Source organism: Carassius gibelio, chromosome A25 (genome assembly GCF_023724105.1).
Source record: "Carassius gibelio isolate Cgi1373 ecotype wild population from Czech Republic chromosome A25, carGib1.2-hapl.c, whole genome shotgun sequence".
Taxonomy (NCBI): Eukaryota; Metazoa; Chordata; class Actinopteri; order Cypriniformes; family Cyprinidae; genus Carassius; species Carassius gibelio.
The window spans coordinates 11,419,312-11,437,053 of record NC_068395.1 but is presented as its reverse complement, the minus strand read 5'-3'; the positions used below and the strand labels follow the sequence as shown (position 1 = coordinate 11,437,053).

Sequence of the window (17,742 nt, the reverse complement as noted above, 5' to 3'; positions counted from 1 at the left end):
TTTAATTGTACTTATTAACCTTAATCATTTACATTTAGCCATTTAGTAGACACTTTTATCCAAAGCGACTTACAAATGAGGACAATGGAAGAAATCAGAAAAAAAAACAAAAAGAGCAATGATATATAAGTGCTATAACAAGTCTCAGTTAGCTTAAACACAGTACACGTAGCAAGGGCTTTTAAATAATATAATAAACAAAAAACAGATAGATAGAAAAAGAAAAGAGCAAGCCAGTGATAGAGGTCTATATATAATTGTATAATAAATGAAAAGAAAATCTAATACATAAATATTAGAAAGGTAGTTCTTTTTTTTTTTTTTTTTTTTTTTACTCGTTCTAATCAGATTTGCTATTAAGATCTATGATGCGAAAACAAAATCAGTCAATTTATTGATATTTTTCAGTATGTCCCGCCAAAATCCTACACCATTGGAAATAGGTTTTTTCATATATATCTATTGTCACAAATTGATTGTACAAATAAAAGCATAATAATTAAGATCTGCGAAAAATCTCAAACGTGTGACAGGAAGCGGAACCTTCGTGTCATGTTTTGGTTCTAGCCGGAAGATTCGTCTATCGCATTCTCTCTGTTATGATGAGGGACCGTCAGCCTGCGAGAGTCTGCGGTCATGGAAATAAAATGGTAGGTGACAATATGATTAACTGAATAAACACATTTTAATGCTGACCAGTTTATTAAACCGCAGTCAGCTTCAGTGTGCTGGTTTGTCCTCAGGAACGACGCTCCTGTCACCGGGCCGCTTGAGTTCTCCAGAGATGTGTTTGACAAGTTCACTCTCGCGCCCAGCGTCAAGGAGCTGTTTGCTCTTTTACACAGGTAACGTTAACGTTAGGTGACTGACTGCCCTCAAACCACACGATAAGTGCAGCTAAACTGTGTTAAAGTGTGCAAGAGCGTAATAACTACATAGCAAACGGCTCTTCGTTAACGGAATTAGAACGTATAACTATGGTTACAGCTTTCAAACTGTCAGTGCTATCTGATATGGGAAAATAATAGTCTAAATACTTGAATGTACATTACAAAATTTCTACCAAATGTCCATAATTACTATAGTTAAACCATGGTAATTGTTGTAAGGTATACTCTGTAGATGAAAAGGGTTTTAGAGCATCCTTCAAACCTCATTTGTCAGCAAGAAGGTTTTAATCTATTACATTTGAATCATAACTTAGTATGATCACTTTGAAAAAATGCTTTTTATTAAGTAAGTTTATAGTCGGAATAAGTATGTTGTTTCATTTTTACGTAAATATATCTTGTAGAACATTATTTTATCCCTATTTTGACATTTTATTTTCAGAAAAGTTGTTTGAAACATTCAAGTAGACAATTTAAGTGCATGTGTTATGCTTTTTAAGTGTTTAAAATCACTCTTGTAAATGTTATTTAATGTGGTAACCAGTTGTATAAATATTAGCTGTCTAAAATAACAGAAGAAAACAAGAGTTTTTAATGATGAAATGTTGTGATTTTTGATTGTTTTCTTCAAAGCTCTGATACAAAGTCCGAGGACACCGGTGAGAAAAAGCCAGATGCATCCGCATCAGAAGCAAAGACTGTGAAGTGTAATGACGTTTCAGATGTCAGTAACGTCCTGGCATCAGATGAGCCCTCGTCTACATGCAAACAAACCAAAGCCAAACCTGTGAAGAGTACTGCGACTCCAACGTTCCCTGAGCCCCTAGTGCCCTACCCCTGCTCTTCCACCCTCAATGCAAAGAACCGCAAGCTATATCTCAACATGCTCATCCACAAGAATTATTCCAGAGCTTCAAAGGTAGACCATCTCTCGTCCTGATCGCCTGCTTTAATAGTAAGGCCGTTTTGATTGAGGTATATGGATGCAAGACTGTTTTCATCTGTCTCATATCGTCTCTCATTTCAAAGTGTTTGATGGAGCAGGTGAAGAACGAGGTGACGGAGTTTATGAAATACCTGCAAGATGTTTCTAGAGCATGTGCTGATGTGTACAACTATATGCCACCAGGCTGCACCCGCTACACTCAGGTTTTATTTTAGTATTATTAAAAATAAATGTTTTTACAAAATCCATTGTTGTTTTTAATCTTTTTTTTTTTTTATTAAATAATAAAAAATATATATTTTTAATAAAATGCTATTTTTCTTTTATTTATTTCATTGATTTGGTATGTGTTTCCCCAACAGGAATATTTCGCAGCCTGTTTGGAGCACGTGAAGAGTTACCCACAGGTTTACAGCATTCAAGAGATAATTAGCCTGACCAGTGTGAAGTTTGTGGGTGGAATATCCCTCATCTTTGAGAAACAGCTTCTTGCTATGGTACTTATTTTTTGATATGTATTTTCTTTGATCTTAAATATGTGATGTACTGTTGCTTGTTATAAGTATAGCTCTCTACTGTCTTTCTCCTCAGGGTAAAATAGACATGCTGGACACAAAAGTGATACCAGAAAACACCCAGCTTGCTGTAGACTATGAGACAGTGTCAAATGTGATTCCCCCAGCTAAAAAAGCTACTTTAGGACACACCGTAAGTAGCCTGTGTGTTTCTGTCAATTTTTGTGGTCTTTATATGGATAAATATCACAAAAGGGTAATTTTTCCCCCCAAAATGAAAAAAAAAAAAAGTATTTATGGGAATTATACAAATTCTTTTAATTTAATTCTTATCATTGCTGTGCTGACAATTGGGAGAAAGAAACCTGCTGTAAATAATGTCATGATTCAATACAAATTAAAAGTGGTGTTGTCTCCGTCTTGCAAAATGTGACTTTAACCACTAGGTGGCACTGCTGCATTTATTTAGATTTACCACTCTCATACGTTGAATTCTGTCCCCGGACCGCACTAATTAATTTTGATAGACCTCTGGAAAACATATATAATACTTGTGATAATCCTGATGTCTCTTAATTTCTGCAGGCCATCAGCAATGACAGAAATGCGGAAAAACTCTGCTTTACCTATGAGCCACAAGTGTGCTTATCTAAAGAGGCCTTCCTTCAGCTCCTGAATAACAGCTTTGAGTTCTCAGAAGCCTGGGAGCTGCCCGTTTGGGTCAAAATGAATCCTATGAGAGGTGCCCAGCCCTGTTGTAGATCATAAGATTATAATCCTGTCCGTAGTCTCACCTGATGAATGCGGTGGTTGTGCTCAGGCAGCAGTCAGAGTAAGACGGCGTACATCGATCCTCCCCTGCTGAAGACAGAGATGAGCTGGAGAGAGAGGAGTCTGCTGTTTCATGAAGAGAGCGTGAAGCTGGCGTTCAAGAAGACCGTCTCACGTCCGGTGTTTTTCCTCACTTCACAAGGGCTTCCTGTTGAAATGGAGCCTCCTCCTGAGGTAAGATGTTTACCACGGTAAGAAGACCAAACAACAGACAGTGAAATATATTGTAGATGTCTTATTAGTAAATTACTATTTAATTATTGTAATTATTGGCTTTAACCCTAACTTATTATTTTTACTTGTAAGTTAAAAGTTTTAGATAATAAAAAAAAAATAAAAAATTATTTCTGCCAAATTGGATAGTAAATAGTTAAAATATATATTTAATCATTAGTATAGCAATAATAACTATAATATATAACTACTGTATTATATAAATTTATATTACAAATTGTTATATATGTGTATATATGTACACACAATGTGATTATAATTAATCTCAAAATTCTAATAATACAGTATGACTTTATGTATAAATTTGAAATAATTTAATAAATAAATTAAACAAAAAAATTAAATTTATGCATTTAGCAGACGCTTTTAACCAAAGCGACTTACAGTGCATTCAGGCTATCAATTTTTACCTATAATTTTACCTATTTTTTATATATATGTTTATTATTGTATTATAAAACAGAAATGTTTAAAAGATTGGGAATAAATGTGTGCATAATTTTGTGCATATGATGCTGAAAATGCAGCTTGAATCACAGGAATAAATTACATTTTAAGATAGAAGACTGTTCTTTTAAATTGTAATAATATATTATACTATATTGCTATTTTTATTTTGGATCAGGTAAATGCAGGCTTGGTGAGCATAAAAGACTTTTAAAAATCCCTCAATCATTGCAGATGCTTGACCGATAGCGTGTATATATAAAGACATGCATAAATAAATATATAAATAATTGTGTGAATTTAAAAAAAATCAAAAATGATGTGTGTGTTTGTTACATTTTAGATTATATTGTACAACAGTTTTATATAATATATCTGCTAAATAAATGAATATAAAGTAAACCTAAATAACAGTGAGTTTTTTTGTTAAATATGAACATTGTAAATAATATTTACTCTGCCCAGGACAAGATATCCAGGAGCGTGTTTGCAAATGATGATCCTGGGATGGATTTTGGGACTGATCTAACAGACCTGGAGTCATTTGGGGAGTCATACAAGCCCAGTACGAAAGTGAAGGAACCGCTCAAACCGAAAACAGCTTCTACAAATCCAACCGCAACTCCATCTCAACTTACCCCAAGCCCCAAGAACCCGACAGAAGCTTTAGGTACAACGAAACGCACCTCAGCATCTCAAGACGAGTGTACCCTGGCTAAGGTCCAAGGAGAGAGCGACTCTTTGGCTGACGGAGGAAGCGGTACGCTGAACGAAAGTGCCATTTCAGACAAGGAAAGTGTGATTGAAGATTCAAAGGAGAAGATAGAAACGCCTTCTGCTCAGTGTCCTCCCACCAAGCGGCCCAGACATGAGATGGAAGACAACACGGACCAGGATTTGGATTCTGATGAAGAACGACTAGTCATAGATGACATTTTCTCCCCACAGAGACCTCGGACCCTGGTGACACCAGCAGAGGTGTCCTCTCTCCAAGCGCCCGACCCCCCAAGCGTCACGCCAGGACACACAAACCCTTTGGGCAAAGGAACAAAGAAGGGCATCAAAAGGCACAGAATATCTGGCGAGTGCGATCAGCTCGGACAGATTTTGCGGATGCAGGACGCCATGCTGAAATCCGCTCCCAGCAAGAACCAGGAGCCTGTGAAACCCCATGTGCCGGAAGACAGACCTCCAGAAGCTAAAGCCCATTCACTGGTCAAGCAGTGTGTGACCTCATATCTGGAGTCCAGAGAGGGACAGGGAGAGGACGACACACTCCCTGCTGACGTTCCTGTGCTGCTAGCCTCTAAAAGAAAACGTTAGTGCTCAAAACAAGCTCTCAGAGGCAAAGGCCACAGTCATGCTCAGGTTATACTTCATGTACTTTCAAATATGGCCCACATCAGATATTCATTGAACAGGTGATGCTCTAAAACTGAGACATATCCATAAACTTCTAGAAATTATTAAATTAAATTAAGGCAATGGAAATAACACCTGATGTGTGAGGAAGTACATTTTTTACTATACTGTAAGTATATATATATAAAAAAAATGTGCAAGTCCTTAAATATATTTGAATAATTATTTACATTATCATGTACATTTCAGGTTTAAACATTATTTAGAATATTAAAATAATACTTAAATATATTTAATCATATATATATATATATATATATATATATAATTACACACACACACACACAAAAAACATGCAATAATAATAATTTGGCAAAAAATAACTAATGTGTTCACAAATGTTTACTTACGTTAAATAGATTAGAATAATGTAACAAATGTATAATAAAAATTACATTTAATACGCTTTATGCCTGGTGTATGGATAGAAAGAATTTTATTATTTCAAATGTCAATTTTTTTTTTTTTTTTTTTTTTTTTAACACTGTCATTAAAAAACAAACATCTGTGTCACATTTAAGGCAAAAAATCAAGATAATGCTAGAATCATAAAAATATAATCTACCATATAGCTGTATTTTATTTATTTATTTATTTTTGCGTTTTTAAGTCGAATTATTTTGGTCAAAGTTTCTTCTACAGAAACCATTATCCATCTATTGCAGGTCTTCTGAAGGAGGATCTTCAGGTCAGTGCTGAGGATGAGATGGACTACGATCCTCCAGCAGAGGGCAGTGTTCTGTACAAACTCTACAGCCTTCTGGATGTTCTGCTCATGGTGCGCAGCAGTGTGGACGTCGCTCACCCCAGACACGACAGAGACACCTTCAGGGTGAGCTGGACACATGCTACACAAACACTAATGTTGATTATTGTGGCCCTAGTTGAAGGAAAGTCACGGCTGAGAGATTCCAAACAACATTAAACTCATCCTTCCTATTGGATTTGAGTCAGTGTGACAATATGCCAAGCATTAATCTTTATAATTTAACCAGGGTTGAGTAATGTTCACCACTCCCTTTCTTTAAACAGTCTGCTTTCCTGTACGCTGCCGTAGAGTTGGGTTTGAAATCTTTTCAGAGTATTAACAGACTCTTTCCAGTCAATGGTTCTATGAAAATGCCCTGAAAAAAAGCAGCACATGATTTACTCTTCTGCATCTGAAAACAGCAGTTGAATGGGTTCTCATTGAGTCTGCTCTCATCCAGGCCGTCCCGGTGCATGTTTTACCCAAGCTGGAGTATCAGCTGTGCTACGGAGCTGAGAATCTGACCCACACAGAGGTCTGTCAGCTGTGGGCCGAGAAACTTCTGCACTCCAGTACCGTGTCCTTCATCAGTAAGAGACCTGTTGAAAAATGTTTGCTTTCTCTTTAGCGATCATGAACTGTTATGCATTTTGATAGTGAATCTGCTGTATTTCTGTCATGAATCTGTTTGATCTAGTATGAGTATTTAAAAAAGATCATATTCACCTGTAGAAAAGAAAATATGCAGTATTACAGTGTTAAAAAAGACAATCAGTTCAGTCTAGGCTTGCCGCGATAGACAGTGTTGACGGTGTTAAGCTGCAACACCGGTTACATCAATTTGCCCACCGTTATACTGACCCCCACCGTCATTTTGATATTTTTGTAGTTATAAAAATCTTTTCGTTCAGTAAAAGAACAGACACTACAATCAAAAACTGAACAATGCAGTGTGCCAGACAACAGTCGAATCACAGATCAGATTTCATTTCTCCAGTGAGGCGAGTGAGTCAAGCTGAATGGCAAGAAGAGTGAGGGGAGACAGACAAGACGATGGCAGATGATTTAGTTTTGAAGCTAAATGCAAAGGCACCTTTTGCCAATATTTTGACTTTTGCCATTTATCTAAGATGATTTTGAAAGTTAAAAAAAAGTAATAAAAAAAAAACAACAACAACATGCGTTTCTTATTTAATTGGTTCCACAGTATTTGCTGAATTTTACTTTATTAAACTTTGTGTCATTTATTTATTTTATTTGACATCAAGGTATACACCATACCTCCAAGCTTTCTTACTCGTTTTGCTAACAAACATTCTACGTCATTTGGTTATATATTATACGTTTACTTATTATTAGTTTTGTTTACCTATTTAAACTTTAAGTTATTTGTTATTAAACATTAGCCTGACATATAGCATGTATTTTTATTTGTTTTGTTAATAAAACTTCTATGTTTTATATATATAGGCTTAAGCTTGCATTCAAGAAATTGATGCCAAATTACCGCTGATTTGAAAGTAAAAGTAGAATGCGCACGCAGCTTTTACAAGCTATTTAAAAGCGAAGAAAAGAGGGAATGCTCCCTCCCTCACACGTCGTATTAACCGATAGGGAAAAAAAATTCACCGTCACAACTCTAGTTCGGTTCATAAATTCATAAATAATTTAACTAATTGAATGATTTGCTTGCATTACCAAATCAAATGAATCATTTTTGCATCATGCTTTAAAATTCTTTAGTAAAAATATATGTAGATAAAAAAGTTTGATGAATCAATTCATAACTGATTCGGCTTTTAATTTGCATGATCAAATCAAAGTATTTTTCATGCTTTGTTATATTGTTGTAATTTTGTATAAATAATTTTATCTTCATTAACAGTATTTTACTTCTTGCTTGAATCTAGTTTTTGCTCAAATGCATAGTTTTCGTGACGTCACACCCTTATAGGAAATGTTGCGGCTGGTGCTGTATATTGATTGCTAACAGCCAAAACATGGATTTTGTTCGCATAGCTTTTGTTTAATTCTTTTGAGAGGTGATCTAAGTATTTTTGGGATTGGATCAGATAGAAAATTGACAGGCTGGTGCGGCAGTTCTATACGGTAGATGATTTGCCGGGTCTTTGAGCCAGTCACGTGACTGAACACTACCAATGCTTCCAATGATGATAAAAAATGACAACAACACTTTTTACATCATTTAAGTGAAAATCACAAATTAAATTAAAGTTTTTTTTGTTTGTTTAGTTTTTTTTCTGAATGAATGAAGGAGATTCAAACAGTAGTACATATCTATGTTGTATCTGGAGTGGTAGTTTTGGTAACAAGGGGAGTCAGCACAAAAGTGAACTTCCCGCAAACTCCCTGCATGCCTCTCTCATGATGCATGACTCACTGTTTTGAGTCAGGGTTGCCGTAGCTACTAACATTTCAACTTTGAAAGGGCTGCGGAAGAATGCAAGCACATGTGTGACACATCGGTGTGGGTGGAGGGCTACTAGGCTTCGGGAGACTCCCTTTCTTCTGAACAGACTGCTGGAGTTTGAAGAATACATGTTTTAATCAATTTTTTGGAAGCCTGTATAACACTGACGGTGATTTAAAGAATGTCCACAATGTGCCTGCCAGCAGTCTGTGCCTGACACACAGAAGAATGCAGAATAGCCAGCGTATCGTCTGCTTGAGAGATTCTTCTAGGCTTATTGAAGGAATCTAGTGTTTTCTTTGGATCTAGTCCAGGATCAATCCCTGCTGATAACAGAGCAGCCTGGTATCTTCACAGCCATGAGCCTGGACATATTTTCGCAAGGTTTAAGAAGACTTGAGCCGAGCATTTTACTGAGGCAGATTATTGCAATAAGTTGTAATGCAATAAAAACACAAAATAAAAGCACAAATGTATATTTCATTTCAAAATTACTTCTATTGTCTTATGGTTAATGTGTTCTGCTGAATGTACTCACAAGCAGTTATAATAAACTATAAAATATACTTTAATGTAATGTAGTAAATTTAAAATATATCGACTTTAAATGTAATATCAATAAACACACTACAGTTAGATTGGTTGCACTTTATTTTACAGTACGTGCACGTACATGTACTTAAATTTTACTTACAGTGTATATATCTAAGAAAGTTCTGGTAATACAAGGTAACTACATGGGGTAGGGTTAGGTTTAGGGGTAGGTTCAGGGTTAGTACCTAGTTATTACATAGTTATTGTAATTACTATAATAAGTACGTAGTATGTACACGAGGAACAGGACTGTAAAATAAAGTGCTACCGTTAGATTCGAAGTACACTAAAGGTGCACTTACCATACAATTAAGCAAAACTTTTCTTAATACAAGGAGCAGTGATTATTATTTTATCATCAGTCTCTAATGCTCAACTATGTTGCATTTAATTCAGTAAAATTACAGTAAAAACCGTAATGTGGAAATCTTTTATAATGTAAAAAAGCTATTTTCTATTTGAATAGATGTATAAATACTCTTGTGATGCAAAGCTGCATCATTACGCCTGTCTTCTGTCACATGGTCCTTTAATGTTGATTTTCTAACTCTGTGGAAACCAAAATACATTTTTAATCATGATTTTTTTTTACACTGGTAAACTCAATTTATTTAAATTTATTTATATAATTCATTTGTTCGTATTTTTTTATATTTGCCCTGTAATTAAGCATTTTTTAGTGTGAAAGTTTGAAATCTTAAATGTCATTTAATTTAATTAATTTAGCCTATCCACACTGAATACGTTTCAATTTCGTAAAAAAACAAAAAACAAAAAAAAAACTCTTGCTGACCTCAAAATATTGATTTATTGTTATTCAAATGAAGCCAAAGCAGGACCAATGGTATGAACACAGACAGAGTGACACAATATATCAATAATCAGGCTTTTTCTTTTTAATTTAATAAGTTATAGTTATAACCTGTTCCAATCGTTGCTCATCCTCTCTGGATTTAGAAGAATTGTTGGTGAAATGTCGTCATGTCCTCTGTTTCATTATTTTTTTTTGTGTGTTCTTTAGCCAACAGCAGTGTTTCCCACACACAGATGAACAAGTAAGGGTGTGGAGATCTTTTTTTTTTTTTCTGGCATGAACTCAGAATGACACCATCAGTGTGTAAAGGGCAGAGATACAACTGACAGACACAACGTGTGAACAGTTATTGCAACATTCACAACATTTGTCACAGCCTGAATTTGTTTCGCAGGTCAATACGTGTCCTTATGCACCACATGTTGAGACCGATTTAGATATTCTTCCGATTGTGAGCTAGTTTATGGCTCTGCGGACTTTAACTTCTTTAGCTATTGACTGTTAAATGGAAATGTAGAATAACCAACGCTAAGGTAAATGTATGAAAGTATTATCAGATGAGGTTAAAGACTTGCAAAAAAATTAACTGAGCAGTCTACCTGTGGTAGTATGTCAATTTAAAGGCTAGTTGTTCAGACACTGTTATATATTTGTGTGTGTAGGTCGCATCAATGCACACACATCAGAAGTGACGCAGATGCAGAGTTTGCCCGACGACTGGATTCAGAACGTTACCTGCGACTTCAAGTGAGTGAATCTCAATATAAAGTCCAATTATAATCATTAAAATAAAACTTTACAAATTCCTAAAACTGATTTGAAGAATTGTAATATATATATTTCTTTATAATTTATATAATCTATTCACTTTAAAATGTATATTTTAAATATGAATTAATTATATTAGAATTATTTGTCTTGTGTCAAGTTTGAATGTAATTTAATGTGCTTCAATATTTCTTTTTTTCAGGCCAACTAGATGTTTAAACACCCTCTACCACTTACTGAAAAAAGTCTCGACGTGAGTTTCTTTCACTTTGTAGATCTATTTAAAACGGTTACGGTACTTTACCCTTAGCAAGATTTCCATTTCCTACTGTGAAATCAGTCTTTCAACCAGTCTTTAAAAGTTTGTAAGTCTGCATATTAAGCTAGGATATGTGGAAGCATTTTAACATTAAAAATGCCATGTATCAGTTTAGGTATTGAGCACTGATCTATAATCGATCAGTGGTATTGAGCCTGTATTTCAATGTTTGCAAGGATGTGACCTTAATTTTGTTTGCGTTGGAAAGCTTGTGTCATCAACTACACATTTCCTTTGAGCCGTCACTTTTTCTAAAAGTTTCTTTTAACACCTGCCCCCAGATTACAGGAAGGACGATACCTCTTAGTCCACAAACCTCGTGAGGGTTTCGTGAGCATCTTTAAAGCTAGCAATGAGACCAAGGCTGCTCGCAGTGTGTACCACCTGCAGAACGCGCACTGCGGACCCCCAGCTGTGACTCCAGGGATTCCCTGGGTCCCCCTAGACCCCTCACATGTCCTGCCATTTCACCAGAAATACAGCAGACCACCCTGCACCTTCCCCCCACGTCCACCCCCTCAGGTATGACCAGATTTTCACTTTGAAATGTAGAATTTTGCATGCAGTTTACCTTAACTTAATTGTTCAGGTTGTGGTGTAGTGGTTATAGATTAGATTTGGTAATTGAAAGGTATATAATATTTCCAGGAGTGATGAGGTGTAGTGGAAGTAGTAAAGAGTTAGTAAATAGAAGGATGCTGGTTAAACTATGGTGCTTTTGTTGAAAATTTGGGTTTGAATTTAACCTGCAAATCTCCTTTTATTTCCAGTTGGTGTGGTGTAGAGGTTGTTGCTCAGACTTAATAAATTGAAGTTTGCATGTGAACCCTTGACATGTTAAACCATTTTGCTTAAAGGGATACTCCACCCCAAAATGAAAATGTTGTCATTAATCACTTACCCCCCATGTAATTCCAAACCTGTAAGGGCTTCGTTCGTCTTCCGAACACAATTTAAGATATTTTGGATGAAGTCCGGGAGTCTTGTGACTGTCCCATAGACTGGTAAGTAAGTTAAACTGTCATGGTCCAGAAAAGTATGAAAAGCCTCGCCAGACTTGCCATCCAAAATATCTTAAATTGTGTTCTGAAGACGAACAATGCTTTTACTGGTTTGGGATGACATGGCGGAAAGTGATTAATGACAAAATGTTCATTTTGGGGTGTAGTATCCCTTTCACTTTTTGTTGTTATCAGAGGTATGCACCATATATTTACATACACACACTCACAGCCAACATAAGCAGTCAGAGTGGACACTCTTTCATGATGTCTCAATAACATTCCTGCACAGTTACCACACCCATTCTGTCGAACAGGACTATCTGTCATGCCATGAATCTGTTTGAGTAACAGTTGATGGTGATAGGTACTTATCTTTAATAGTACTTTTATTTCTTTTCATTTCTGAGTAGGGCTCTGCAAAAAATTTAGTGTGAATTTCATGCGCATCTCGTCAGTAAAGGCGCTCCTGTGATTTAGTAGTATCAGGGTTGCCAGGTATCCACAACAAAGCCTGCCTAGTTGCTTCTCAAAACTAGTCCAAAACTATCCCAATCACATTTCCAGGGGGGTTCCCCAATAAAAATTGCATTCCATGCATAAAATAAATTTTTTTTGGCAGGGCTACCTTGGTAAAATTAGCATTTTAGGGGCTAAATATCACAATATTGTGATTAGGATTGCTTATACCCGCGGACATGGAAAACAACATATGTAGCCCCTAAAATGCAAATTTTACCAAGGGAACCCCGCCAAAAAACGTTTATTTTATCACCAATAACAAAACGTGATTGGGCTAGTTTTGAGAAGGAATAGGGGAAGGCTTTTTGAAAACCTGGCAACCTTGATCTGAATTCACATGCTGGATATATACTACTAATCACAGGAGCGCCTTTACTGACGAGATGCGCACTGAAAATCGGGCCAAATTTTTTTTTTCTGTTTCCGAGTTATCATAGTGATTACTATAGCAAACACTGCTCATACTTCCAAAACTTACGTAAAGGTGCTGTATGTAAGTTTTTACTCTAGCATAAAAATACCATATGTTTGCAGATATTTAAGAAACATGCTAAGTTAACATAATTGTTTATTTGAAAAACAATGTTACAGTCAGTTATTCTCCTTTGAAAATGTGCGTTAAGAGCCGGAATGTCGGTCTCTGTTTTGGTTTGTGAAACCCGGCCACTGTCAGTTTACCCAATTGTATTTCGACACCCCGGGTTGCCAGTTAGCAAAAAACAGTGTATTTCATTTAATTAATTGTCAAGTACACTCGTTGCTTTTGGTGTCGTCAATCTGGCAACCTGCGTGTGCATCAAGTCTGACGACGAGGAGCCGGTGAAAAAAAACCCTCTCCAGTCTTCTGAATTTGAACTGCAATACCTAGTTCAACCACTCTGTGTCAATCCTGCATACAGCTAGGGGTGGGCGAATTTTTCTTTTAATTTTATTTTTTTATAAAATATCACGATTCACTATTTTATCTCTAATTCTTTGTCATGTTGGTTTTACTATTTTGCAAGTTGTCTGAGCATTACAGCCAAACTAATTTCCCTATTATAAAGACAAAATAAGAATGGCAGATATTTAGGCCAAAGGGCGACGATAAAAATGGTTGTTCTTATTTTTTAATAACAAAGATAAAAGAAGGACAAATATACACATAACTACATATAATATACAAATAAAACAAACAGTGCTTTATTTTCAGGTACAATCGGTGTATTTAGCAGGAACATTCAAGAAATTGAATGAACAAATTCAATTTTTGATTCCTAAAGCAACTGTGTTCTTGTCAAGAGCAGTGAGTGATTTTTTTTTCTTTGTGTTTTGTTGCTTTATTAACGCTAAATAGTTCACCCAAAAATAGAAATTCTGTCAGCTGTCAATCCTGTCATAGTGTTTTATTTTTATACCACCATTTACTCACTCAAAAGTGGTTTTAGACCTGAATGAGTTTCTTTCTTCTTCTGAACATAAATGCTATTTTGAGGAACGTGGAAAACCAAACAGTTGCTGGTCCACAGTGACTTCCACAGTATTTTTTTTTTTTTTTTTTTGCTACTATCAAATTCAATATGGACCAGTTTGGTTACCCACATTCTTCAAAATATCTTCTTTTGTGTTCAGCACATGAAATAAATGAATACAGTGACAGTGAGTAAATTATGACAGAAATTAAATTTTAGGGTGATCTTGACAGTAATGACAGAAGGCTGCATGTTTAATAGGCCTACTGTCCATTTAAGACCTGCAGGCATCTAATATACAGGCATGTATGTTTTTCTCTCAACTGCTCACTTTTATTTTAGACATAATCAAGTTTACATGTAAACCTTGTGTGTTTTGACCGTATTAGCGCAAAATATAACTTAGATAACTTAACAGGCTTTAGCTCGCGCGCTTCGGGTGTACTCAGAAAAAGCACAGGTCAGAGCAGCGCGAATGAAACATTTAAAAGCACATGCAAATAATGAGAGGGTAACTCTAGCACTGAGTTAACACTGCTGTGAATGCATGTGGTGTTGTACAGTATATGATGGAAACACCAGAACTGCAGCTGATAGAATGTGCACTTTAGCACGATACTACGATATTTCTTCAAAAGCAGATAATGAAGACATTATGACGATCAAAAATTGTCATATCGCACACCCCTGCATACAGCACCTTTAAAGTAAATTTAGATTGTGGGTGTTCTCTTATAAACAGGTCTGAGACTGTTGCGACTGGGTTATGTGTCAGGACCGGTCGTAAAGAGATCCACCCCATCCTACCTCTCGCTTTGTAATACTCTTACATCATCGTGTTGGCCCGAGGAAACATGACACTTGAAATTTCATTGACGCAAAACATACGCCAGAACCTGGGATGTGTGTCATTTGTAAACCATTGAGCTCCATGCTGACACTTTCCTGTGGTGACATGCCTACTATATGCTTGTCCTAAGGCATGCTGGGACTTTGGATGTGGATTTACAACTCAAGAGATTCTGTAATGCTCCAGTTCATGGGCATCTACTATTGGGATTTAAAACAACAACTTTAAATCTACTTGGATAAACTAGTGACACAAATATTACTATCCAAATGGTTTTATGTTATAATTTCTTAAGTTTACTTTATTCTCACACAGCCTAAAAGTGGAAAAGGACCTAAGCAACGCCAGGGAAAAAACGCACTCCGACCACCACAAGCAGCCAATCAGTCGACAAAGAAGAAGCGTAAGAAAGACACAAGAAACAAACATAAACAGGCATGGATGGACAACATGAGAGTCAAGCTGATGAAAGACATGCAAAAAAGCCAAACCAGTGAAGATGGAAAGAATGGAAAGCCTTGATTTTGGAAGAAAAATCGTTTTTTTTGGGGCGTGAAAACCAATTTATGTTCAAAAGCACTTACTACCTCCTTTAGCATGTACATATTTTGTGTAACGTTGTGTAATACAAATGTGTTGTACATTTTGAAACAATCCTTACCAAATAAGAATCGAGTTTACAATTAAAAAAGTATCCTATTTTGTATTATTTTGTCTGCAGTAAATAAAAAATAAATGCTTTAATATAAAATTGAAAATAATTATTGTTACACATTTATCATGTTTCCATTCAAATTGGCTAATTTAACTCATGCATAAATAAGAATAGTGCATAATGTGCCTCAAGGAATTCTTTTAAGATTTTAAATGCATCTTTGCATTTCAAATGTTTTTTTTTTTAAGCAATATCCCAAAATGCACATTAAAATAATTGGATGGAAACATAGCTACTGACATCCTGATGTGTTTTCTAACAGTATTTTGGGGCATTTTTGTCACAGCTCTGAGAGAAAGATGTGGGTGTGTCCAAATAATAAGAGACCCACCCTACAGTGTATACTAATTTGCATACTATCCACATTAAATATAATGCAAGCTTAGAAGTAGTTCATCCTTATAAAAGGCAATGTTAAAAACTGTAAAGCCGAAGCTGTCTAGAGATGAAGTGTGCCTTTCAGCTGATATTGAGTAAAACCCACTGCGCAACTGAAGAGGAGGAATGTGTCATGGTTCACTTTTCAGCTGAAGACAGTGCCAATGAATGCACAGCAGTTTTAAAGATACATTCACCTAAAACGAAGTAATAGTTCCACTTAAGGTAATGGATTTAGCTAAATGCTAATGCTTCCATACGCGGTCTTTTAAACATTTATTTAAAACTGTTCTTTATGTGTAGATTCTTGTAATTCTTAACTTTAAAATGATGTGAGCTCACATGAGATGAAGACCTTAGAATAAAAAAATAATAAAGGTGGTTTTATTCTGTAAAAGGAGGGTCGCCCGTCATGGTAGTGGCCATGTTGAGATCACATGACAAACTGAATAGTATGCACTTTTTCCTCTTGAACCACACTTCCAGTTTAATAAATGAATCATGAGTGACACACAGAGCAAACAGGATATTTCTGTAATGGCATTTCAACCTGGAAATGTTCTGCTTTTGAGTAATGCTGCATCTATAGCAACAGGAGTTCAGTATAAAATCTAAGACAACTTTTCTACACACAGAAAGACAAAAAAAAGAATACACATTTAAATTTCACAGTTTGTATGTTTTTTTTTGTTTTTTTTTTTATTTTTTGAGCATTTGTGCACATTTGCACAGTTGTTTAGCAGAGCATGAATTATAAATGTGTGTGATCTTGCCTAGGGTGGGTTGTTATGAATGACACAAAGCCCACCAGAGAAAGACCTCTAGTCTGTGCATTAGCACCGTGGACAGGTTTGCTCTATTTTTCTACTCTTTATAGACCTGTTTGTAGATCTGATTACTTTTGGCTCATTTCACAATACTAATATTTATTTCATTTTTATTATTAATAATAGTACATTTTTTTACTTCATTATTACTGCACTGATTTTCATTGAATGGAAAATAAAAAACACCAAGACATTTTTTTATGTGCTTTTAAGATTTATTTCTTAATAAATTTGATTCCACTCTTATTTTAGTATTAGTACAATAGTCTTATTGTAGTATTATAATACATAATTTATAAATATTTTGAAATAGTTTTATTTTACAATTTTAGTTACATTTTTAGTTTGAAGTTTTGGTCATTTTGTAAGTTTTTTTTATATATATATATATATTTCTATTTAGCTCATTTATTTTTATTTCAGTTTGAAGTTTGGTCATTTCAGTACCTCAATTTCAACTTCTTTCAGTTCGTTGCAAAGGCCTTTTATTAAAAATAAAACGGTTTTCATTAGATTTTTAGTCCGTTTTTAAAATATATATTTAGCTAATTTATTTTTATTTCAGTTTTCAAGTTTAGTATAATTGAAATTCTTCAATTTAATAGTCATTCAATTTAATTTGAATACTTTTTAGTTAGTTGCAAAGGGAAATTGTAATTTTCTTTTGTAATTGTTTTTAATTTTAAGTTATTCTACTAAAATTCACTTGTAATTCATGTCAGTTACTGAAAATCATTTTAGTCTTAATTAGTAATAACAACACTGGTTCATACATGTTTGAAAATGACATGATGGTTAGTAAATGATGACGTAATGTTCTTCCTGGGATTTTTGAGTGATTAGTTGGAAGTCACCGCTTAACAAATAGTTCACTACCACATTAATAACTTAATTTCCCTTCTGAGACCTCAGCGATGGTTTGCCACTTCCTTTCATACTGTCAGGTTTATAAACGTCCACAGTAAAGCTCTGCCCCTATAGACTGTGAGGGGGAGAGTGAGTGGGCGTGTCCTGGAGGGGTGGAGCTCAGTGGGCAGGG

General features: G+C 35.3%; 1 protein-coding gene across 2 annotated transcripts; it reads left to right on the top strand.

The window, feature by feature from the left end:
* Positions 1–517: 517 nt before the first annotated feature.
* On the top strand, positions 518–16,899 carry LOC127947374 (little elongation complex subunit 2). Of its 2 annotated transcripts, none has more exons than XM_052544460.1 (15): positions 518–650; positions 744–845; positions 1,524–1,809; positions 1,920–2,039; positions 2,199–2,333; positions 2,428–2,544; positions 2,937–3,093; positions 3,172–3,356; positions 4,329–5,181; positions 5,951–6,117; positions 6,494–6,623; positions 10,535–10,619; positions 10,843–10,893; positions 11,241–11,481; positions 15,099–16,899. In XM_052544460.1, exons 1-15 carry the CDS (start codon positions 637–639, stop codon positions 15,303–15,305), a joined length of 2,850 nt encoding a protein of 949 aa, XP_052400420.1. In that variant the 5' UTR covers positions 518–636; the 3' UTR covers positions 15,306–16,899. The 2 variants fall into 2 exon arrangements, with proteins under 2 accessions (XP_052400420.1, XP_052400421.1); XM_052544461.1 differs by lacking the exon at positions 15,099–16,899 and adding an exon at positions 10,080–10,113 and having other exon boundaries at positions 11,241–11,339.
* The last annotated feature ends 843 nt before the right edge of the window (positions 16,900–17,742 follow it).